The 24665-nt window shown below is 56.6% G+C and overlaps 1 protein-coding gene across 2 annotated transcripts in view; it reads left to right on the top strand.

The window, feature by feature from the left end:
- Positions 1 to 19934, top strand: part of PEX14 (peroxisomal biogenesis factor 14) — a 139107-nt gene extending 119173 nt beyond the window's left edge. For both annotated transcript variants that reach the window (XM_070404063.1, XM_070404064.1), the window contains exons 5-9: positions 9518 to 9603; positions 12301 to 12403; positions 13490 to 13587; positions 16628 to 16719; positions 18813 to 19934. In XM_070404063.1, the coding sequence (XP_070260164.1) occupies positions 9518 to 9603; positions 12301 to 12403; positions 13490 to 13587; positions 16628 to 16719; positions 18813 to 19254 (821 nt within the window). In that variant the 3' untranslated portion in view covers positions 19255 to 19934. The remainder of the gene's footprint in view (positions 1 to 9517; positions 9604 to 12300; positions 12404 to 13489; positions 13588 to 16627; positions 16720 to 18812) is intronic.
- Positions 19935 to 24665: the final 4731 nt, after the last annotated feature.

Genomic DNA, 24665 nt, shown 5'->3' on the forward strand with positions numbered 1-24665 from the left:
CTTAATTTTCTTCTAATTATTGAGCTGGAAGAGTTCTTTAAGTTTTCTGGCTTCAGGTTCTTGTCATATATGTGTATTGTTAGTATTTCCTCTCCGTCTGTGGCTTGCTTCCCTCCACCCCCCCTTAACAGTGCTTTTCGAAAAGCAAAAGATTTTAAATGTCATGACAACCATTGATCTTTTCTTTTTCAATGTATGGGTTTTTGTGTCCTAAGAAGCCTTTGCTTACCCCAAGGTTGGAAAGTTTTTCTCATAGAAGTTTTATAGTGTTCACTACTATGTTGAGATCTGTTTCATTCTGTTATTTCTGTGTGTGGTGTTAGGTGAAACTTACGGTTTGTTTTTCCCTTTGTGGATATCCAGTTGTGCCAGCATTGAATTATTTGTCACTTTAGTAAAAATTAGTTGTTTATATATACACTAGAGGCCCAGCACGTGAAATCGCGTGAGACCCCAGACCCACCACGCCATGGGACCCCATACTCCGCCGCGCCGCTGCGGGAGCGGGACCCCAGACCCGCCATGCCGTGAGACCCATCAATGCACCTCCGGGTGACCGGTCGTTTGGTCGTTATGGTGTTATGGCCACAGGCCTTTTATAATATAGACTAGAGGCCTGGTGCACAAAAATTTGTGCACTCGGCGGGGGGAGGGGGGGTCCCCCAGCCCGGCCTGTGCCCTCTCGCAGTCTGGGACCCCTCAGGAGATAATGACCTTCTGGCTTAGGCCTGCTCCCGGGTGGCAGAGGGCAGGCCCAATCCCTAGGTGCAGCCCCTGGTCAGGCTCAGAGCAGGGCCGATTGGGGAGTTGGGACACCGCCCTGTCATGCACAGAGCAGGGTGGATCGGGAGGTTGCAATGCCACCCTCAGTCATGCTCAGGGTAGACTGATTGGGTGGTTGGGGCATCGCCCCCTGTCACACTCAAGGCAGGGTCAATGGGGAGGTTGTGGCGCCACCCCCTGTCACGCAAAGAGCAGGGCCGATCAGGGGGTTGGGGCGCTGCCCCCAGTCACTAACAGAGCAGGGTCCATCAGGGGGGTTGGGGCGCTGCCCCCTGTCACTCACAGAGCAAGGCCTATCAGGGGGTTGAGGAGCTCCCCCCTGTCACTCACAGAGTAGGGCCGATAGGGGAGCTGGGGCACCGCCCCGTCACACACAGAGCAGGGCCGATCAGGGGGTTGGGGCACTGCACCCTGTCACACTCAGGGCAGGGCCAATGGGGAGGTTATGGCTCTACCCCGTCACACACAGAGCAAGGCCCATGGAGGGGGGTTGAGGCGCCACCCTCTATTACCCACAGAGCAGGGCCAATCAGGGGGTTGGGGCACCGCCACTGTCACACTCAGGGCAGGGCCGATGGAGAGGTTATGGTTCTACCCTGTCACACACAGAGCAGGGTCGATCAGGGGATTGGGGAGCTCCCCCCCATCAGGCACAGAGCAGGGCTGATCAGGGGGTTTGGGCGCTGCCCCCTGTCACGCTGATCCCAGTGCCGGGAGGCATATTACCCTTTTACTATATAGAATAGAGGCCTGGTGCACGGGTGGGGGCCGGCTGGTTTGCCCTGAAGGGTGTCCTGGATCAGGGTGGGGGTCCCCACTGGGGTGCCTGGCCAGTCTGGGTGAGGGGCTGAGGGCTGTTTTCCCGCTGGCAGTTGACTAAAAGCTCCCAACCGCTCCTTGTTTTCTTTATTTTTTTTTATTCTGGGCCAGCTTTAGCTCTGAGGCCTCGCTGCTGAAAACATGGATACAATGTTGCGGTCCGGGGCTGACTGACAGCTGGTTTTGTTCAGCTTCTTATTTGCAACATAGTAATAGTTGCTTAGAGTTGCAGTTGAGAGTCCGGAAAGTGAGGCGGGGAACGTTGGAGTCTGCAGTTCCTGGAGGAAGCAAGCCTCCCTGCTCGCTTCAGTGCATGGCTGCCGGCCGCCATCTTGGCTGACAGTTAATTTGCATAAGGATACGCTGATTAGCCAATGGGAAGGGTAGCGGTCGTACGCCAATTACCATGTTTCTCTTTCATTAGTGTAGATGGGTCTGGGTTAGATATTTTTTAAACCAAGCTTTTGAAGTATATTTTACATATCCTAAAACTCACCCATTTCAAGTGTATAATTCAATGATTTTTAGAGCACTTTTATCCCCCAAATGGGATCCATTGTGGCCTCTTATTGTTAACCTCACCTCCAGCCCTAGGCAGCCACTAATCTGTCTGTCGCTATGACATTAAGTGGAATCGTACACTGTGCAATTCCTTGTGGCCCGCTGCTTTTCAAAGGAGCGTAATATTTTTGAGTTTCATCCATGTGGTGGCATGTAGCAGTACTTCATTCCTTCTTATTGCTGACGAGTATTCCGCTGTATGGCTGCACCACATCCCGTCTCTCAGTTCACCAGTCGATGAACATTTTGGTTGTCTCCAGTTTGGGCCAACTGCTGCTAAGGACGTTGTGTGCCAGTCTTGTGTGGCTGTAAGTTTCATTTCTCTTGAGTTGCTGGGTCATATGGCAGTTTTATATTTCTGGGTTCCTCTGAATTTTTTTTCCAGTCTAATCAGCTTTTTTGAAGTAGAATTTACATACAGTAAGAGTAATTATTTTTAAGTATACAACTTGATGAATTGTACAGGTGAGTTCTAACTTATATAACCAACACTACAATTACAATATAGAAAATTTCCATCACCCCAAAAACTTTCTCTGTGCCCATTACATCAGTCCTCTCCCCACCTCCTAGTTCTTGTCAACCAGCAATCTACTCCCTATCACTAAAGTTCTGGCTTTTAGATAATTTCATGTAAATAGAATAATATACTATACAGTCTTTTTTGTGTGGTTTCTTTATTATCATACATAACATATATACATACAGGCCCAGGTAGTAAATATTTTAGGCTTTGTGAGCTACACATATTTCTATCACAACTTCCCTCCCCCCTACCCACAGTCTCTTGTATGAATATACCACAGTTTATTTATCCAGTGACCAGGTTCCATTTTGCGGCTATTATGAGTAATGCTGCCATGAACATACAAGTCTTTGTATGCAGATATGCTTTCCTTTCTCTTAGATAAATACCTAGGAGTGGAATGCTTTGGTCATACCTTAGCTGTATGTTTAACTGTATAAGAAATTGTCAAACTATTTTCCAAAATGGTTGCACCATTTAACCTTTTCAGCATTAATGTATGAGAGTTTCTGTTGCTCCACATCCTTGACAACACTTGGTATTCTCAGTTTTTTAGTTTAGCCATTCTAATGTGTATGTTATAGAATCTCATTGTGCTTTTAATTTGTATTTCTCTAATGATTGATGATGTCAAGCATATTTTCATGTGCTTATTGGCCATTCATATAGCTTTTGTAAAGTGTCTCTTCCAATCTTTTGCCCATTTTTAAAATCACCTTATTTTTTTTTTAATTTTAATTTTGGTTAATCCTCACCTGAGGATTTTTCCCATTGATTTTTAGAGAGAGTGGCAGGAGGGAGAGACAGAGATAGAAACATTGATGTGAGAGAGACACATAGATTGGTTGCCTCCTGCATGTACCCCTACCGGGGCTAGGGATTGCACTACAACCGAGGTATGCACCCTTAACCGGAATTGAACCCATGACTCTTCAGTCAGAGGTCCAGCACTCCATCCACTGAGCCAAACTGGTTAGGGCACCGTGTGTGTGTGTTAATTAATGAATTGTAACAATTCTTTATATATTACCACTTGGAGTGCGGGAAACGAGTTAAGACGGCTCGCGTGAATTGCTCGTACTCCACGGGAGCCGTCTTAACTCGGTTCATATAGATTTGCGGTGGAGTGCGGGAAACGTGTAAACTCGGGCCGATTGTAACTGCGTATTACCAAATATTTGTTTGTTTGCCGTTCACAAAGATACCTACCTGCGTATGCGAACCGTTTCATACCCATTGGGGTAATAGGTATCATAAAAATCCCTGATTTTGCGCGGGAAACCTAAATAATTGCCCGCGCCATCTTATATTTTGGCGGGAAATTCACCCGACACCGTAGTGTTACTAAAGGCCTGGTGCACGAATTCATGCACGTGTGGGGTCCAGCCGGGGCCAGGTCGAAGGGCCACAGAAGGTGGGCCGGCTGGCCCTGCCCACCATCGGGTTGGGGGAGGCTGATCAGGGCCTGGGCCAGCCTGGGGGAGGGGCCACGGGAGTTGGCCATGTGTCCCTACCCCCATCAAGTCATAGCGACCAGTCGTACCTGTCGATCCGGTCATTCGGGTCGCTTGGTTTTTATATATATAGATAGATAGATGGTTATAAGTCTTTTATCAAATACTAGAGGCCTGATGCACAAAATTCGTGCAAGGGGCTGGACCCTCGCAGCCCCGGCTTCATCCGGAAGGTCATTCGGCTGTCAGGTCTAATTAGCATGTTATGCTTTTATTGTTATAGATATATTTTGCAGATATTTTCTCCCAGTCTATATGTTGTCTTTTCATTTTCTGGATAGTTCTTTTTGAAAAGCAAAAGTTTAAAATTTTGATTAAGTTCAATATATCAGTTTTTTTCCTTTTATGATTTATACTTTTTGTATCTTAAGATTCTTTGCCTGCCCTGAGGTTGCAAAGATCTTTTTCTGTTTCCTTACAGAAGCTTTAGAGTTCTTGCTTTTTTGTCTAGATGTGTGATCCATTTGGAGTAATTTTTGTGAATGGTGTAAGGTGAGGGTTGAGGTCCATTTTCCCTCTATTGATTTCCAAATGTCTCAGCACAAACCTTGATCTCTTTGTAAAAAAACAGTTGACCATATAAGCACGGGTCTATTTCTGGACTCTTCTGAGTTCATACAGTTTAATTAGGGCTCATATTTTTATCTATGAGTGAGGATATAGATATGCCTCAGTGTCCTTCCTGCCTGCAGATGACTCTGCTGATAGCACTGCAGCTCCTGGGAAGGGGAAGATTGCCTTTCACAGGATGTTCATGTGAAGAGGCCTTGGGTGTGCAGACGCAACTGCCGTGGGCCGATGCGGTGCCTCTGCCCCACCAGCTGCCCAGGTGCTTCTGCTCAGGGCAGAGCTGTAGTTGCTAGTTGCTGCGCTGGGTCGGGGTGTATCTGACCGCTGCCAGTGTCCCCAGCTCAGCCCGCAGGACCATGCAGCTGGTCCCCGTCACTTCGTGCATTCAGCCCAGCAGCCGCTGCGAGGAGCGCTGGCCTGGTGGACGGGTCTTAGCCTGGGGCCTCACTGTGGACGAGGCTTTATCAGTGAGTGTGCAGGGCAGCTTGTGGGCAGCGCTGAGGGGGTGATCTGAGAAGCTGGCTGCACCGCCACCAGGAGTTGTGGCTCCAGCCTCGATGAGTGTGGCGGGACCAGCTGGGCTGGCCGGCTTCTGCCGCTGTCTTGCCCTCCCCCGTTGTCAGCTGTCACAGAGGCCTCAGCAGGATGAACCTGTGGCAGTTTCAGCCCCGTATCGATGAATCTTGACTGGTTTGCGGTGTCAGTGAGTCCCTGACCGTGGTTTCAAGCTTCTCAGCCCCACGCACGTGTTCGTACGTGGCGGTGCTTGCTCTCACCTGCCAGGCGAGTTTCCTGGGGGACGTAGCGGGAGGAATTGAGTGGTGCTGGTTTTGCAGGTGTTCAGTGAGGTTACGGAGCCATGGACAGCTTTCGTTCCCCTGACTTGGCTGCCGTACACCGTGGATTCCCCCGAAACCTCCGGGACTGCGGGTCTCAGGCTAATGGGTGGAATCCGTGGAATGCTAGGGAAGGTGCTGAGTTTCAAAGAGCCCCATCCCCCTCTCCCTGAGACAGCTTGTCCCCTGACCTCATGGCAGCCTAAGGCACAGGAAAGCCCCCCAAATGCCAGTTGTGTGGGATGAGGTTGCTGCCACCGTGGCCTGTCTCACCGTCCTTCCCGGGACACCGGTGATGTGGTGTGTTGGCGAAGCGCCGTGCCACTCGGCTCGTCCGCTAGTCCTGCTTGTGGAGAAGTGCTCTGGAGCGTTTGAATTGGTGACAGTAAAAGTGGCATTGCTCCAGGCTCTTTAACTCCAGCTGAGCCTGCCTCCGTCAGCTGTCTGTGCTTCATGGGAGGAGAAGCGTGTCTTTGGGAGTCATCTGGTTGGTGGTGGAGCCAGGGCCCGACCTCGTGCTCCTGGCCCCATTGTTTGGAGGCATCTGCTCCCAGACTGGGGGCTCGGAGCTTCCAAACAGCTCAGTTCATGTCCCTCATTTTCAGGCTAGAGCTGAAGCGTGGCCCCGTTTCCACCTTGACTATGATTCTGGACATTTGGGAAGCATGGTGACAGAGAGGCTCTTGTAGCCCCAAACCCTCCCAGGCGCCCTGCTCTCACTCCTTCATGGAGCCTGCACCGGCCGGCGTGGCCCCGGTGGGCGTGGGGAGGACTCCAGGGGGTCGTAGCGGGTTGGCCGGGTGGGTCACACCACTGCCTTCTCTGCAGCCCTTTGGAAAGGCACGCAGCGGATGAGGGTGATCTCCGACTTCGCTTTCCTCTGCTTTCATTTTGCCACAAGACAGAATTGTATCACCCGTCTCCAGAACGAGTAAAGTGGCATTTCAGCTTCTTGTCTTTATAGACTCTCTGAACTTTAGGAAAGATCATTCTGGTCCCTTTTCATTAATAATGAAAACCAGGGGGCAATAAAATGTTCTTAACGCGAGCATGGCAGGAACGAGGCGCCGTGAGGGGTGAGGGTGCGGCTGGCAGGGAGCCACAGGTGTGCGTGGTGCGCGAGGAGGTCAGAGCTCTGGAAGGGTGGGAGCGGCTGTAGGAAGGAGAGGTCCCAGTTCTCGGACCCTGAGCTGCGGCCTCTTTTCCACCTTGTTACCTCTGGTACCCGGGTGGAAGGGAGAGGAAGGAAGAAAGGGGCGGGGGGGGGGGGTGGGTGGGCGGTGGAGAGAACACCATCGATGTGAGAGAGAAACATCAGTCGGTTGTCTCCCGCAGGTGCCCTGAGCATGGGTCAAACTCATAATGTGGGCGTGTGCTCTGACCTGGAGTTGAACCTGCCAGCTTGTGGCGTACAGAACGACGCTCCAACCCACGAGCCCATGGCCAAGGCCAGAGGCCGTTTTGAAGATGCTTTCTCTGGGGACTTTGGCTGCACAGACAGATGTCTGGGACTCTCCTGAGGAGTGGAAAGGCTGCTCAATATCTTCACTTTTTCCTTCTAAAAATGGACTTGCCCTAGATGTGGGATTTTGCAACGAGGCAGTCTGAGCAGAGGAGGTCAGGAATGAGAGCACAGGGCAGCAGGCCTGGGACAGAAAGCCCCGGCTCGATGCCACCAGCGGGTGTCACTTCTCTCCGTAGCTTCTTGTTGGATGGGATGTCACTGTAGGGGAGAGCCGAGACGGCTAAGAGCCGTGAGCACCGAGTGTCGCCGCACAGCCTGGGAAGGGAGTGGAAGTCCTGGCTTTGTGATCCAGACCCCAGCACCATAGAAGGCTAGACTGGTGGATTCATATAAATATGAAAAACACCTGCTGCCACATACACCAGAAGCAGTCAAAAGAAAAACAAAAAGGTGGTTGCAACTCCTGTCACAGGCAGGGCTCATTCCCGGCTGTATAAAACGTTTCTGTGAATTGATAGAGAAATGGAGTAGAGCCCGGCCGGTGTGGCTCAGTGGTTGAGTGCTGACCTGTGAACCAGGAAGTCACGGTTCAATTCCGGTCAGGGCATATGCTTGGGTTGCGGGCGCTCAATCCCTGGTAGGGGACGTGCAGGAGGCAGCTGGTCAATGATTCTCTCATCATTGATGTTTCTCTCTCTCTCCCTCTCGGAAATCAATAAAAAAAATAAATAAATAAATGAAAAGAAATGGAGTAGAAAAGCATGGAACGGGTAGACTACACTGACAGGGAAATGCCGATGAAAGGACACTCTGTCCTCGGTCCTAACAGGGTAATGCAGGTGAAAACGGAAGTATGGCTTTCCCGCTCCTCTACTGGCAGAAATCTCCAAGTGTCAAGTAGCCATGAGGGAGCAGGCGCGTGGATGGGGCCGGGTGTCCCGCAGAGTTGCAGGTGCATGTACCTCTGCCGCAGCCTCCCGGATGTCCACGGCTACAGATGTGCTTGTACACACATGCGTGGTGAGGTGTGAACACGGTTGCCGGTGGCAGGCAGCATGGCGGGAAGTCGTGAAGGACTGGGATCGCCTAAGCATCCATCGGAAGAGAACTGATTAGATAGAGTATTGAGCAGCCGTAGAAAAGAAAGAGGATGAGAAATAGGGAAAGAGAGAAGGGAAAGAATACATGTCTGTGTTGCCTTACATGTGCATAAAAATTCTCCGGCCAGATGAACAGGATGCGATCAGCAGCGGCTGGTGGGGAAGCCTGTTGAGTAGACTGACTGCTGCCTCACGCTTAGACCATACGTGTGTGCTACCTGTTCGAAAACTAAAACCAAAGAGGGAGTCCAGCTGCAGGGAGGCCACCTGTCGATGACATTTTGTGCAGGAGAATCCGGGGCTGGGCCACACTGGAATCCATAGGCCAGGCGGGCGGGTGGAGGGGGAAAGAAACACCGAGGGGGGTGTGGCGGTCAAAGAGAGACTCAGGGAGGAGGGAGCATCTCCCTTGCCCCCATCCCGGGGCATCTTTGCCACTTGGACCCCCCCCAGACGGCTGCATGTCAGCAGCCCCTTCTCCCCGTGTGCCCACATCCTTTCCCACTCCTCCCACCAGCCGCCCTCTGCTGCTCCCAGGCTTCCTGGTCCCTCTGTTCTTGGGCTCTCTCTGCCAGGATAGCCCTCCCCCCTTGGTCAGGCCCAGATGCTCCCCGTCCACACTGGCCACCTTTTATCCTTTGAGCATAGGTCAGCTACCTTTGCAGTTGCTCGTGCCCTGCCTGGACCCCGTTTTCCCCTGGAACCTGAAGGTCTCAGCGTAGGCCGCCAGAACCTGCGAGGACCCCGACGCCTCCCTGCCATCCCCACTCTCCCATCTCCCTGTCTGGCCTCTGCATCTCTGGAGTGAGCTCGTTCCATCATCTGTAGGTGCTTCCTCTTCGCCGGATCAGTGGGAGAGCAGGGCGAGACTGGGCAGAGACCTCATCACCACCGCCCCGGCCCGTGCCTCCACACTGCAGGCACACAGTCTACCCCGTCCACCCGCCTCGCTCTAAAGTGCTCTTAGCTTAGCCCTGTCTGTAGCAGGGCCTGTGGATGTGCACTTAGGCACATCTCAGTGTGTTTATGGCAGCCTCGCGGGACCCTTCCTGCCTTGCGAGTGGACGCCATGCCCTCGGTCTTCAGTTCGCCTCTGCACCTGACTCCCCGGCCGGGACGTAGCTCACTGTAGGCACCACGCAGCAGGTGCACCCTGAGCAGGTGGTTCTGAGGCCTGGAAAGAGGAGGGAGCCGCAGCCGGCCCGTGTCCCTGACATCACACTGTCTCCCACAGCAGAGTTGCCGGTCCTTTGAGATGAGGACACTGAGCACTTAGCTCTCCCCGGCCCCGGGGAAGGACGCATGTACCCCTTCTCCTGACACGCCTTCTCTCCCAACTGTAGGCCCTGTGGGTTCCCGATGGAGAGATTACAGTGCCTTGGCTGTCATCATGGCGGGCATCGCATTCGGCTTTCACCAGCTCTACAAGGTAGGTCCTCCCTTCCATGGCCCCTTGGCGTTCAGCCCCGTTCTCCCCTCTCCCGAGCTTCTCCTGCGTGGCGGCACTCAGCCTGCAGTGCCGTGGCAGGAGCAGGGCTGTGTGCAGAGGCAGCATGTCCCAGCGAACACACTCTCTGGAGGTTCAAGTGCAGGTCCTGCTCCACCCGGACGGGTATGCTTGGCAGGTTCAGACCCACCTCATCCACTAGCCTTGGCATCTCTCCCAGGGGACTGTACTTACAACAGTGCCCGGCGTGTGCGGAGCAGCCCTCCATTTGAGAGGCAGTGACAGGTGGTTGAGAGCTGGACAGTGAGCCCAGCTGCCTGTGCTGCATCCCGGCTCTGCCATGTGATAGCTGTGTGACCACAGGCTCAGGGGTCTCATCTGTAAAATGGGGACATAGAACCTACCTCACAGTTGTGAAGCTCAAAGGTGCTGCTTTGCGGAGTGCGGTGGCCTGGCACATAGGAAGTGCTTTATATGCCATTTTTCTACCTTGGTATTTAAAACCAGCTTTGAGCATCTCAGCATATCATATTATAGGATCTACCCTTTGTCTCCTACGTATTATGTTGGTATCCATGTAAATCTAGGATTTCTCCAGACTCCATAGTCAGCCCTCAGGGTCCAGAGGTCATTGCTAACAGGAGAGCTGCAGGCGTAAGTGAGCATTCCCCGCCTTGATAGCAGGTACCAGGCACTAACTGATGGGAAGCACAGAGTCTCTTCTAGAAGATGCAGAGCCAGGGTGGGCCCCCAGAGACAGAGGTAAACCATGGCGGAGGACTTGCTCCCTCCTGGTCCTGGAGAGAAGTTCCTTCCTTTCCAGGCCACCTGCTCCTCCCACCACGTAACTTTTAGCATGTGAGCCATGCTTCAGCATTGCACTCTGGGATTCTTAATTTTTGACTTAGTAGCTAATGACAGAGTTGTAGCAGAATACATTTTTTTTCAGTGTAGCATCTGTTCTTGGAGTTGGAAATTTCCAGTCAGAAATGCGGAAGCAAACTGTTTTGTGTCCTGGGATAGTCATGTGACACCCCCCCACCCCCACCCCCGCTGACCCGATGCCTCCCCTTCCCCTGCGCAGGAAGCTGCTTTCCCATCACTGTGCGCAGTCACCAGGAAGGCAGAGCCTCCCTGGACGTCCAGGCTGCGCTCAGCACCGACCGCCTGGCCCTGGAGGCTGGGATCTGGGCCCTGGCAGCAGGGTCAGTTGTCTGCGTAAAAAAGGAAAGAGACGTGGGAAAACCAGTCACAGTGGTGACAGGAGAGTTTCTACAACACCTGCTAATAGTTTCTTTAAATTAAACAAGGAGAGGTTTATAAATACCTACAGGTTTAGGCTGGGGTGGTTAGTGTACTAGGATGTGTGCCTTCCCCTGGCATTTCTGATCTCAGAAATGGAACTTGTAGTTTGTTACACATATGAGAACTTCTTGACTTTTGTATTAGGAAATCCTCACCCTGGAGCTGCGGCTACACTGAGCGAGTTTCGCTCGGTTGCAGGCAGTAACTCCCGTGGTTGAAAGCACTTTGCAGAATAGAGTGCTGCGCGCCACTAAATAACCTCTCCACTCGGGAGCCGCCCTCGGAGCGCGTCCCCGCAGCCTGCGAGAGGCCCCTGCCTCCCAGCCAGACCCTTAATGGGCAGGTTGCTGTTGTTGTCCAATCGGGGGCCCAAGTGGAGTGAGAACCAACATTCTCCTTGGTCCCGCCAGCCAGTTCCCACACCCGCCAGCCCGCACCCACCAGCGGCTAACCAGGCTGTTCTGAGTGGTGGTGGCAGCCTCAGCTCTGCACCGGGAGGCGCCAGGTCCTGAGCTCTTGGACTTCAGAGCGCATGTCCTTTCATCAGCTCTCCCAAGTGGCACCGCTGCCCACCTGCCTTCTTCCTGAACGTCCCACAACCTCATCCTCCCCAGTCTGTTTCCCCATTCGGGGCCCCTGCTTGGTTGCCCTTTTCCCCAGGGCCACTTTCTTCAGTTTTTGCCCCTTCCTCTCCCTTCTGCCCCTGGGTCTCAGTTCTGGGGGAATCCGATGCATCTGACTCGGAGCTGAAGGAAGTGTGTTCTGAGGACTCAAGGCTCAGTTTAGAGAAAGACCAAAGTGAGCTCTCCCGACGGCCGCAGAACATCCTTGTCTCATCCCTGGTAAAAGCACCAAGGCCCCAGAACCTGCTGTGGGTTCTCATCTAGTTCCTCAAGTAATTTTTCACTTACTTACTTTTACTCGTTAGTTTCTGAATGGACAGTTCACTCACATGGTTCAGACTGTTAGAGGTTCAGAAAAGTGTGAGAAGTTTCTCCCCACTCCTGGAGGTCACATGTTATATTGTTATCTTACAGCTTTTACAGTATAGTTTACATATTTTTGTTACAGAGAGAGTTTATATAACACCATTAAGAAAACTACATAAAAGAACCGAAAAAGTGTTTCATAAGAATAAATCAAATGGATTTACTCGTCCCTGTTCCCTGGTCCTTGGCCTTGTTCAGACAGGGTTTTTACCTGGTTGGAATGAGCCACAGTCTCGTAGCTTTCGGATGCCTCCTTCATGGATGGTGTTTGCTTAGAGAGTTCCCACAACCTGGGCGTGGCGGGACGCAGGCTGGTCTGCAGACTGAGAGGTTGGTGGACAATAACCCAAATACGCACCCCTCCTGCCCACCCTGCCTCTTGTAGAAATACCTGCTCCCCCTCATCATGGGCGGACGAGAGGACAGGAAGCAACTGGAGAGGATGGAGGCGAGTCTCTCGGAGCTGAGTGGCAGCGTGGCACAGACAGGTAAAGATTAATGACTCCATCAAGTCACCCCTCAAAGCTCCCCGAGCAGCCCCTTCTCTGCCCCTCCCTCTCCCCTCCGTCTCCACTTTATGTGGTGACTTCATTTATCTGCTCTGAGAATCTGTTCACATTTGCAAATGAAGCCGCCGTCATTTCGGTTTAATTTGAAATTGCTTGTTTACTGTCGGCACGGCCTCAATTAATTATGTTTTTACGGAAAGGCTCCCAACCTCAGAATATTAATAAGGGGAATAAAATGACAGCCTTTCTAAGGGCTGTAAAGTTCATTTTTAATTTCTGCTTCTATGAGGTTTTCAGGGGGGTTTTCAGCGATTTTCCCCCTTCCCTCTAAGAATCCGACGCAGGGTCAAGAGAGGCTGTAATTACTGCGGCTCCCGGGACCCCAGCCACCTCCTCTGTCATCGACTCCACGGGGCTCGCGTTCATCACCCGGTGCCCCGATGATGGTCCAGATTAGCTGGGACCTGTCGCGCCAGAGGTGGCTTTTCTCCTTGATAAACTTGTTTACTAGGTGCAGGCTCCGAATCTAAAAACTCAGGCAAGGGCGGGAGCCGCTGTCCCAGGCAGGCCTCAGAAATTCTGCCACATGGTGGCCCCAGGCCCTGACGAGGCCACAGGACTGGGAGCTCCGCACCTCAGGGTTGGGTGGGGAGGGGAAGGAGCAACAGGGCATGGGGGTCGGCAGTTTTCAACCATCCTGGAGGGTGTGGAACCTGAGGTCCACCTCCGGGACTGGACACTGCAGCGGTGCCGCGAGGACATGCCAAGGCCGGGGTGTGGGCATTACCGAAGCCGAGAGCCGGGCAGATCAGCAGCCGGTGTGATTAGAGGGGAGAGGTTGGATGGATATATGTTGACCTTGGACAGCGACACAGTGGGCAGAGGAAGTAGAGAGACTGCAGGTAGATGCAGTGCAGGTGGATTGCCCAGAGCTCAGGTAAATGATGTGGCTGGGTGTCTGCAGTTCATTCAGAAGCTGCAGCTTCAGGTGTGTGAACATGTCACTAGAAGAAGAAGAATCCGTTTATGTCATTTAACAGAGATGCCACTGCTCTTCTCTCCCAGTGACTCAGCTACAGGTGACCTTAGCCTCCGTCCAGGAGCTGCTCATTCAACAGCAGCAGAAGGTGCAGGAGCTCGCACATGAACTGGCCACAGCCAAGGTACTGGTCCCTGACCCTGGTCCCCCAGGGGTGCCCTGTCCCGCTCTTCACTCTAGTCCTTTCTGCCAGCTCGCCGCTTCTGTGGGGTCTGACTTGGTCTTTTCTCACGCTGACTGCACGATCGGCCCACACTGCCCTTGTAGAGGAAAGAGGCGTTCAGATCGGAGGCTGTCCTTTCTGTCTCCCTGGCACCTCCCCGGGAGCCAGGAGGAGCCGCTCTCTGCCCGGGGCCTCCCGTGGTCGCACGTGCCCACCTCTGAGGCCGATGGTGTAGACACAGAACAGTCTCCACTTGCATGTGAGGTCACAGATCACAGTTGCCAAGAGGCACTGGGCTAAACTCTGTGATGATGCCCAAGTTCTCGAAGCCCAGCACTCAGGGCAAGGCAACCCCAAAGGGATGTAGTGCCACCTGGAATTGACTGGGGCAGTTTCCACGTCTCACTCCAAAATCTGAAGCTGTCTTAGTAATATCAGAACTCAGATCAGACTGCCTGGGTTAAAACCCTCCCTGCCACCTGCTAGCTGTGCCACCATAGGCAAGGGTCTCAGTTTCCTCATCTGCAAAATGGAGCTGTAGTGACACCTCCTTCATTGGCATGCTTAGAACAGGGCTGGCTGCAGCCAGCTCCAGGGTGTCAGGCTTCTGGCCTGGGGTCTGTGGGTGAGTGACAAGGTCATCCCCGAGGCATTGTCCTGGACCGGCGGGGCCCCGGAGATAGTGGCCCAGTGACTGCTTTCTGGCTGCTTCCACCCCCGGGGCTGTAAGGATCCCACTCTGAGGGCCTCTCCCAGGGGGCCCACCCGAGTGCACAGCTCCCGCATTTGTAAAAACCCAGCAGAATGGGCATCTTTCCATTTCCCATGGAATCTGGGTGCCTCCTGAGAATCCCCTCCTCAGATACCCCCACATAGAGGGGCTGCCTGTACTTCCTCCTCGGGTGGCGGGCGCCGTTGCCGGGTGGCCACCTCCAGCCACCGTGTGTGCCCCAGGGGCAGGTGGCCCATAAAGCACCCAGAAGGCTGGTTACGACCCCGCCCCGCGATCCTCTATCATCTTTCGGAGCGGTGGCCTGCCCGTGGCCAGAAGCCATTCCGGAAATTGGAAAACTGTTTCAGACCTTAACCATTAAGATTAAGACCACATGTTGCATTTAAGAGGGGGGAGGCCAGGATGGCGCTTAGTGGTTGAGAGCCGCCTGAGTGTTTTGTGCTTGTTTTTCTGATGGCCCCCCACGTGCCCCCAGCCCCTCCCATCCATTCTCTCCTGGACGGAAGCGGGGCTCCTTGGTTTGGTGCCTAAACCATATGTGTGAAGACTGGTTACCCCATAAACCAAGGACTTGGAGCTGTGTTTTCTCAGCTGTAATATAAGTTTTTATATCTGGCTTCCAAGCTCCTACTGCAGCACTGTAAAAAATTAAAAAGAAGAGCATTAAGTAATTAAAAAACCTACATAAAACTGGAGGCTGGGACTTTTCTACAACTGTTTTTAAAGAGACTGGCTAAAAAGCCCCAGATGTCAGGTTTTATTTCTAAATCCTGGCATCTGGCACCACATGCGTTTGGAAATCTGAGTCCTTTGCAGGCCGGTGAGTGGAAATTGCTCCCTTGTTAATGGGCTGCTATAGTTTCAAGGCTTCAGAGAAGCCAGAACAGTGGCTCCGGGTCTGTGCTGTCTGGTGGTCTGGAGCGGGGCCCCCAGGGAGCGTGTGTGGGGAGGTGGGCGTTTGCACGCGTTTGCTCTCAGACTGCCGGCTTTTCCTCCCCAGCCCCGTGGCCATCTGAGCCTTCTCCCTGCAAAGGTGTGCTGGGCAGCGAGCCCCGGCCCACGTCAGAGGCCCAGCCTGGGGCTCCGCGTCCTCCTGACCTTATGCTGGGGTTTTCTGTGTCAGGCCAGGGAGGCATTGTCAGGGAAGCAGGGGCCTCGCACAAGTCATCTGTGCCCTTGCAGCCACCTCGGGTGGCCTCTAGCCCGGGTGATGCAGGCCCGCACACCTGAGGCCACCACCTGGAATGGGCCCATAAACACTTCACAGGCAGCTTGGCCACTGGCAGCGCCTTTTCGGGGACCGTGATTTCCTCCTCCATCCATCCCAGCCAGATTTGCGGGAGAGGGCGGGCCTCTGAAGTTTATATGGCAACAACATCCAAGGGAAAAGTGTTCGGGGAAGGATGCTGTTTGTCAGAGGTCACCGTGGCGGTTCCCTCCCTGGCCATCCTCGGGGAAGGAAGCGACGTGCAGTCCTAGGACGGCTGCTTTCTCTTTGCTGAGCCTTCAGTCACCTCCGAACAGCAGCGGCTGGGGATGGGTGGCCTGGTTGCGCTGACAGCGAGGTGCAGTGCAGGGTCTGGCCTTCCTGAGCCCGGGCCGCAGGGCTCCGAGCCGCGCGGGGAAGTGCACCCTGGGTGCAGCCTGCCTGCTGGACTGACCCTCTGAGACGGCTCTGGGTACCAATCTCTGGTACCTGCGGGGGCAGGTGGCTGCCTGGCTCAGCCCCCAGTTCTCTGCTGTGTGTGGTGTGGTTGTCTGCAGGGAGGGGGACTTAGGTGGAGGGCGTCGTTGGTGTAGAGGTGGATATTTATTTTATTAGTTTTGTTTTAATGGAACATTTCAAACACACACAATGGAGGCACCGCACAGCCACCCACAGGCCCTCGCCCAGCGCAGCTGCCACTTCAGCCGGTCCTGCCTCAGCTCTGCCCGCACCCCCACTCCAGACAGCTTCTCCAGTCACAGTGCAAACATTTTGGTTTGTATCCCTAAATGATACAAACTCTTTTGTCATTGTGTCATTCTATTTTATATAACCATTTCTACACCTGAATACATGTCATGATTCCTTAGTGTTGTCATTAAACAGAGACACCCAGGCAGGCAGAGCCCTGAACGGGCAGCGGCTGAACCTTCCGAAGTGGGTGCCCTGGGTATGCCCGGGGTCCCCCAGACCCCGCCCTGCCCACCACCGCAACCACCTAGCTCCACGGGCAGGAGGGGGGCTCCACTCTAATCCTTGTTCCCCCGTGTTTTGACCTTCAGGCCACCACCTCCACCAACTGGATCCTGGAGTCCCAGAACATCAATGAACTCAAGTCGGAAATTAACTCCTTGAAAGGGCTTCTTCTGAATCGGTAGGAACGAGAAGGCGGGGCTTGTGCTCTGCGCTCAGCCTAGGGCTGGGGAGGGGTCTCCGCTGGACTAGCTGCTGGGAGGGGGTGCATCGCCCCAGGAGTCCTGACTATTCTGTGTGGTTCAGACAGTGAGTTGGGATCTTTCGAGCCTCACTTTTCTGTCCCCGGTAGGCCCCTTCTGCCCTCTCAGTCCGAGTGCCCACAAGAGTTTTGAAATACACGTTCCTCGGCCCTGTCAGACCTGGTCCGGGAAAGCAGGGCCTTGGGCAGAGGATAGCGTTCATCCCTCGGACAGGCCACCTCCTCTACCCCGAGTCCAGCAGGTCCTGAGAAGGTCCCCACAGCAGGTCGATCCTTAGTTTGAAGGGTCCTACGGTTCAAGGCAGGGCAGACGCACGCCTGCCTCCCCACCCCCAGCGGTGGTCCCCCTCTGCTGTCCCTCCGCAGGAATGGCACCTTCTGAGCCCGCCATGCCAGGGGACATGCTAGAGGGAGGAAGGGAGAGAAACATGGATATGAGAGAAACACCCATCGGTTGCCTTCCATACGTGGCCCGACGGGATTGAACCTACAACCCAGGTGTGTGTCCTGACGGACTCAAACCGGCAATTGTTGGCGCGAAGGGCGCGCTCAACCAGCTGAGCCGCTCCGGCTGGTCAGGGACTATCTGCTTTTTTTTTTTTCATGTTTTTATTCATTTTAGAGAAAGAAGGGGACAGAGAGAGAGAGAAACATCAATGAGAGAGAAATGTCATGGGTCAGCTTTCTCCTGCATGTTCCCTGCTGGGGATGGAGTCGCAATTGGGGCATGTGCCCTGACTGGAACCAGTGACCTCCTGGTGCATGGGTCGATGCTCAACCACTGAGCCACACCGGCCGGGGCAGGGACCGTCTGGTGTTAAAAGTGAAAGGCCTGTGTCCTGGGACACAGGTTGGTTGGCCACCTGATCTTCGGGCTCACCTTCCTCTGCAGGCTCGGGGTTTGGGGCCGTGTGAGGCAGTACGAAGCACAAGCTGGCCCTTAACTCAGGGCCAAGGATGGGGCCCCAGACGGAGGACCCAGCTCTCCAAGCCGCCTCCTTGCAGGCCTTCTCTGAAGAAAAGAACTGGCCTTGTAGAGGGGTGACTGGCTGAGCCTGGGAGTTGTCGTTAGGGAAACCTCTGTTTCCAAACCTGGGAGACAGGAGCCCTCCAGGCCCGGGGACAGAGAGCAGGTGTTGGCTGATGTTGGAGACAAGAAAACTGCCAATTGAATGTCTCCTTGGCGTCCATGATGCTGATGACCGCCCTGGCCTCGGCGTGTGCTCTCCCCGGGGGGTCCGAGGAGGAAGAGCTGTCCTGCCCGGTGCTGGGCACTGGGCAGCCAGGAGGCTCAGGCACACAGGCGGCCGCTGTCCTAGAGCTGGATTCCCAAGCTGTTGCCAAGAGGACCTGACCTCCCAGGTCCCTCCCAGGCTTGGCTGTGGTCTGGGCTGGCTGTTGGCGTGGTGCCCAGGGCGGGGAACTGGGTAGGGAGTGATTTCCCTGCCCACTGTTGAGCCCAGAGGTTTTCTAAGAAAGTGCCTCAGGGCCTCCCTTCTGGTTCTGATGTGTTGGACCCGGAGCAGTGCACACTCCACCGCACCCCCGCACCGCCCCCCCCCCCCCCCCCGCCCCGGCCCTGTGCAGAGCTGTAGACACGTTAGGAGTCCGAGGCCCAGGTGTTTGGGGATCCGCCTCCCCTCACCTTCTCCCTCTCCTGGGGCTGGAGGCGGGGATGATGTCAGGACCAGGACGGAACAGGCTCCAGGGCTTGGCAGGCCCCTGGGGGGGGGGGCGGGAGGGGGTGTCCAGCTGTGAGGAGGGCCCAGGAGGCCCCCGAGTGGGCAGGGCGCTCTGTGGGCAGCCAGGCGTCTCTGGCTTCCGTCTCAGCTGCTCCAGCCTCCAGAGGCCGTGGATCCAAGCGGAGGGAGTGGGAGGGAGGAAGGGAGGGTGGCTGCCCGGCTCGTTTCTGTCCCCTGCGCAGTGGTACTGTGGCCGCGCCGTGGAATCCGGGGCGGGGGGGCGGCCCAGGATGTGGTCATGACCCCGCCCTCTTCTCCCTCTACCGCCAGGAGGCAGTTCCCACCCTCCCCGTCAGCCCCGAAGATCCCCTCCTGGCAGATCCCAGTCAAGTCCACGTCGCCCTCCAGCCCGGCCGCCGCGAACCACCACAGCAGCAGCGACATCTCGCCCGTCAGCAACGAGTCCACGGCGTCCTCGCCCGTGAAGGAGGGCCACAGCCCCGAGGGCTCCACGGCCACCTACCACCTGCTGGGCGCCCAGGAGGAGGGCGAGGGGGTGGTGGACGTCAAGGGCCAGGTGAGGATGGAGGTGCAGGGCGAGGAGGAGAAGAGGGAGGATGAGGAGGACGAGGAGGACGAGGATGTGAGCCACGTGGACGAGGAGGACTGCCTGGAGGTCCAGAGGGAGGACCGCCGGGGCGGGGATGGGCAGATCAATGAGCAGGTGGAGCGGCGGCCGGAGGGCGCCAGCAACGAGAGCGAGCGGGACTAGGCCGTGGTGTCCCTCACGAGGTGGCCGGGCCTGGCCCCTCCGGTGGCTCAGGGAGGCGCTTTGAGCCAGGTGGGGGCACGGGCCTGGGCAGTGTGAGGCCGGCACACCTGGCCCCCGTGTACACCTGACCCTGCGCGGGCTGCACTCTATCCACCCAGCCGCACCTGCGCTTCCTCAGCTCCGCCCCACAGACGGCCACGACCTATTCTCCTGTCAGGCCGAGGGCCCTGCCCGGGCTCCTGGACCCATGGCTTGTCCAGGCTGTGTCTGCTGAGCGTCTTAGCTGACCTAACACCGTGCATGACAAGAGGTAGCTGCTACCTGACTGCTGGCCCTCAGGGGGCAGCAGCGTGACCCTGTCTGCTGTCCGCCCCCTCCCCGCCCTGGCTCCTCCCTTCGTTTCATGCTGTGGGGGCAGGGGCTCTGGCCAGGGCCTTCCAGGCTGCCTGTCCCAGCCCCACTGTGCCCTGTCGTCCTCCCAAACCAGTGAAATCACACCGCACGTGTGACTGTCCCTGCTTCGTGGCGAGGTGTGGCTGCCACTCTCGTAGGAGCCAGGTGTCAGGGCCTTCCTGTCTGTCCTTCGGTCCAGAAACACGTTCATTTGTGCGATCAGGTATAGGTTCAGAACATGAGATGCGACTGTACATAATTGTAATAAATGAGTTGCCACTATTTAATTCCTGCCTGTGGCTCCCTGTCTGCTCCCTGCCCAGTTCCTGGGGGTCTTGGCTGAGGCTGGGCCAGGTGAGCCCGGGGAGGACCCGTAGGGGAGGGGGGTAGGTGGGGGGCCGAGCCCAGAGCCTGGAGGGGTTCATCCTCGGCCGTCTGTCGAGGGCGACACTGCTCGGGAGGAGAGCCGCCGCTGCTGTATATAGACCTGCTGTGCGCGCGAGGAGCTTCCTTCCTTAAATGGATGCATGTGCTCCCAGGAGCGTGTCTTGCTCTTCCTCCCCCGGCTCCTCTCCCTCTCGCCCTCCCCTTCCCTGTAACCTTCACGCAGCATTCACTGAGCCCAGGGAAACCGTGCACCAGCTCCTTCCACGGAGTGCTCTGCGCCCTGCAGCCGCAGTGCTGGGGCCCGGGCCTGGGGCCGGAAGCCTGTGCAGACACAGGCTTTGGAGACGGCCGGGACCTCCAGGTGAGCCCCTCGGTGGCCTCCTGACTCGCTGGCTGCACCACCGGCCCCCGCAGCCCTGGCGAGGGAGGAAGCTGAGGGCCGAGGGCTGAGTGACCCGTTGTTAGGCTGTTTTGTCTCAGAAACATTGCACCTCCTGCCTAGGCCCCTTTCTAGGGCTCCGGGCCCAACCCCTCCCCTGGCAGCAAACCCCTTCCTCACTCAGGCCCAGGGGCCACCACGGAGGTGTCGGGTCATGGCGACATGGGCTCTCCCTGACCAGCGTGTCCATCCGCTGGCCTGCTTCCTCAGGTATTGTTTACAAAATAAATAAACACACACACACACACACACGCACACACACACACTTCAGAGAGGAAGAGAGAGGCATGGAAACATCAATGATGAGAGCAAATCATTGATCGGCTGCCTCCTTCAGCCCCCCTAGTGGGGATTGAGCCCGAAACCTGGGCATGTGCCCTGACCAGGAATCAAACCGTGACCTCCTGGTTCATAGGTTGATGCTCAGCCACTGAGCCACACTGGCTGGGCTCCTCAGGCTTTATCTCTGATGCTTGCCACCTCACGTGACATCCCTGCAGTCTGTTTTCCCGCCACGCGCTTCCTGGGGACCAGCCGAGCCGACACTGAGCGTCACCTCCGCCGCCCTGCCATCCCCAGAGAAGCCAGGTTCTTGGTCGCCTGGGCCACCAGCCTGTGGTGGACGAGCCAGGGGAGCCGACCTGACACGAGGGCTGGAGGCTGGTCTGGAGCCCCTCGCGCCCCCAGAACCGGCCTCCCACCCAGTCCTAAGTGGGCGGTCATGGGGTCTCTCTTTAGCTTGGTGATCATTTATCCTCTAATTTTCCAGAGGTTCATCCTGCAGTGGGACCAGACTGGGTGAGCAGAGGCAGGTGGCCTGGGGCGGAGACACAGCCAGAGCCGTGGGGGTGCCACCGGGAGCACAGCAGTGGCCCGGCTGCCCTGGGCCTCACGTCCTGGAGGCAGGGGCCGCAGCGTGCTTCCTCCTGCCCGGCCAGCGGGCTCACAGGCCCTGGGCTCCCGTGGAGAAACCTGGGCCAAGGCCAAGGCCCCAGGTCCTGAGCGGAGGTTGGAGTTTGAGGATAGAGAGCCTGGCCTGAATTCAGGGAGAAAAAACCCCTCCCCAAAACGGCGTGAGTGCTGCCTAATAAAGGCAGCCGCTGGACAGAGGGAAACAGCCCTTTGAAAAAAAGCCTTTCATTAGAAAAATAATGCATTTCATCCAAATAAGGTAAAAATATTTGGAATGGGGCAGAAGTGAGCAGCAGGCAGGCCTGTCAGGCCCTTTCTGGAAGGGAGAGATTATTACACTCAATCACGATGTATTTTCCTAAAGTGTCTTTCAGGAAAGCGCCCGTCCAGCGCGGGAGCGAGCAGGGAGGCTGCGGGCACCTCCCGGCCCAGGCCCCACCGTCAGCCGTGCCCCTGGGTTTGCGATGCCCTGGCAGGCGGGGCAGTCCCGGGCCGCCCTGCGCAGTGGGCTGCTGGGAAGGGGAGCACTCTGCCTGGGGAAGGGGTGCTGAATTTGTAGATTTTGTTTGTTCTGCTGCGGACGGCCATGTCCGATGTTTAAAGGGAACAGAGTAAAACCTCTTCCACCCCGTGCAGTTTCGCAGGTACAGGTGTGCTCACGGGCTCACCCACTGTCTCTTCTCTAAATAAAAACGGGAAACTCCTCTTCCGTGTGTGTGGCTTGCTTGTCTTACTGAGAGTGAGCCCTGTGTCCGTGGGGACTCACACCGGGGGGAGCAGAGGGTCTCTAGAGGCTCCTGGCCCTCGGTGCCCAGCCAGGACACAGGTGCTGGGCTTCGGGCCTGGGCCCAGCACCTCCTCTTCTCTGCTGATTGCCCAGCCCTGCCCAGAACCCAGTCCCTGCCTCATCCCTGCCCCAGCCCCTGACCCTGCCCCTGTCCCAGCCCAGAACCCAGTCCCTGCCTCATCCCTGACCCTGCCCCTGCCCCTGCCCCAGCCCAGAACCCAGTCCCTGCCTCATCCCTGCCCCTGCCCCAGCCCAGAACCCAGTCCCTGCCTCATCCCCAGCCCCAGCCCAGCCCCGCCCCAACCCCAGTCCCTTCCCCAACTCCTTCCCTGCCCCAGTCCCTTCCCTGCACCTGCCCCAGCCCAGCCCTGCCCCAGCCCACACCCAATCCCTGCCCCAGCCCAGCCCTGCCCCTGCCCCAATCCCTTCCCCAACCCCTTCCCTGCCCCTGCCCCAGCCCAGCTCCTGTCCCAGCCCAGACCCCAGTTCCTGCCCCAGCCCCTTCCCTGCCCAGAGCCCAAGGAGGAAGGGCAGGCGGGAGACGCTTTCTGCAGGGCCTGACCAGGGAGTCCTCGGGAGTTTACTTAATCCTCAGTGTTTCTTGGCCTGTTTGTTTAAAATTGTTTCTGCCAAGGCTCCCAGAGAAGACGTTAGGAGGCTCTGGACAGAGCAGAGGTGCCCCTGAAAGCTGCAGGTGGTGACCTCAGCCTCAGGTGAAGTGCTCACCTGGGTGGACCGGAGTCCTGGCTGACCCCTCCCTGCCCCGGCCACCTCTCTGGCCCCTGCTTTTCCTGCACAGGCGTTTCCCACCCCAGGACCCTCATCCCCTGCCAGGGCAGACAGTGCCAGGATGGGCGCCACCTTCCTGCACTGGCTGCCCCTCCCCCTGCACTGCGGCCCCAGCCCGGGCTCTGGACTGCTGGGTGCCATCCTCTCCTCGAGCACTTAGTCGATGCCTTTCTGTGGGAGAGATTTTATTTCGTACGGAGGCGCCGAGCCTCTCCCTGCTCCCCGGCTGAAAGGCTCTTGACTGCATCTTGGAAGCGGTGGTGCCTGCTCCCGCACCCCCTCCCCCCCCCCCGCCCCGAGCCTGGGGAGTTGTTCTCGGGTCAGCAGAGCCAGAATGCCTCAGACACCCCAGACTGGCCGCGGGGCCTCGGAGGCTCCGAGCAGGGCCTGGGTTCTTTGGTGGGAAAAGGCTCTCAAGGCCGGGGTCCCCCCCAGGGGCCTGGGGTGCGCGGTGCACAGCCATCTGCCCTGCGCTGGCTCCGGGCTCCTGCCTCCCAGGGTGGCACAGGCCTGGCCCCTGTTCGTTCCCAGCAAGATCCCAAGACTGCTGCCGCCTTGCTCCCTGGAGGCCTGACCCTGACCCTGGGCAGCAGCACTTTGTCCCCCACCCCCTGGCCTTGGGCCACGGCTACCTGTGGGGCCGGGGCCACCTCGCGTGAAGGTGGCTGGACTGGCTGACCTCGTCTGGGTTGGCTGGGCATGCCGGCCGGCCCCACAGCCAGGGAGGGGGCTGCCCTGTCTCTGCTGGGCCGGGTGGGCCGGGCCAGGCTCCGTGGGTGACTCAGCGGTTAGCAGCACCCAAGCCCTGCCAGGCCTGTGGGAGGTGGGCAGGCATCGAGCGCAGCCTGAGCCTGTGCAGCTGGGCCTGACTCTTTCCAAGAGGCTGCGGAAGGCTTGCACTTGCCCAGTTTGGGTGTAGAGCATCACACCACCGCTAATTAAATCCCAGAGTGAAAACATGTTTTACTGCATTTCCCACCGAGTCCAACAAGCCACAGGGAGTGTTGTGGGGCCTGCAACTCCGCACGCCTGGGGTGGGGCACCGTCCCAGCTGCAGGCCCCTCCCTCCTGGGGGTGGAGGGCACAGGCTCTGGGCACCAGCTCCTGGTGGGTGTGGTGGGCACTTCTGGTCTGGGCAGTGCCTGGGAGTCAGCACAGTGGGCAGGCCCTTGTCCCCTGAGGCTTCTCTGAGGGGTGCCTGGGACCCAGTGCCCCTTCCCTGGGCTTGGCACAGGGCCCTGCCTTGTCCTGAGTCTCGTTTGGAAGCTGGCCCTGCCTGTCCACTGTGTGGGGGTCTCCTGAGGTCCACCCGGGGCCCAGAAGGCCTGGGGCAACTGAGGAGGGGGCAGTTTTGGGGCATCTACCCTGAGCGCAGCTGAAGTTGGAGCCCCTGGGAGCTGATCCCCCAAAGCCTTTGTGGGCCCCACCCCACTGCCCCCCATAGCAGCGCCCAGAGGGAGCCCTGTGGTCGCCCCACCCACCCAGCAGTGGAGGGCCAGGCTTGGCTCCTTGCCTTGCCTCGGGCCCCACGGGAAGGCTGCTTGGCCCACCAGGGCCCATGAAGCTCCAATAATGGTTTTAATTTGTTGAACTTGTGTTTTATCCCATAAATTAGTCACTGTTTTATTTAACAGAATCGAGATATCCACAAACAATAGGCGAGTTCCAACTTGAACATTTTAATAAGACAGAAAAAAGTATATA

Source organism: Myotis yumanensis, unplaced genomic scaffold, assembly GCF_028538775.1.
Source record: "Myotis yumanensis isolate MYYU_CA2020_CCGP unplaced genomic scaffold, mMyoYum1.0.hap1 SCAF_2, whole genome shotgun sequence".
NCBI lineage: Eukaryota > Metazoa > Chordata > Mammalia > Chiroptera > Vespertilionidae > Myotis > Myotis yumanensis.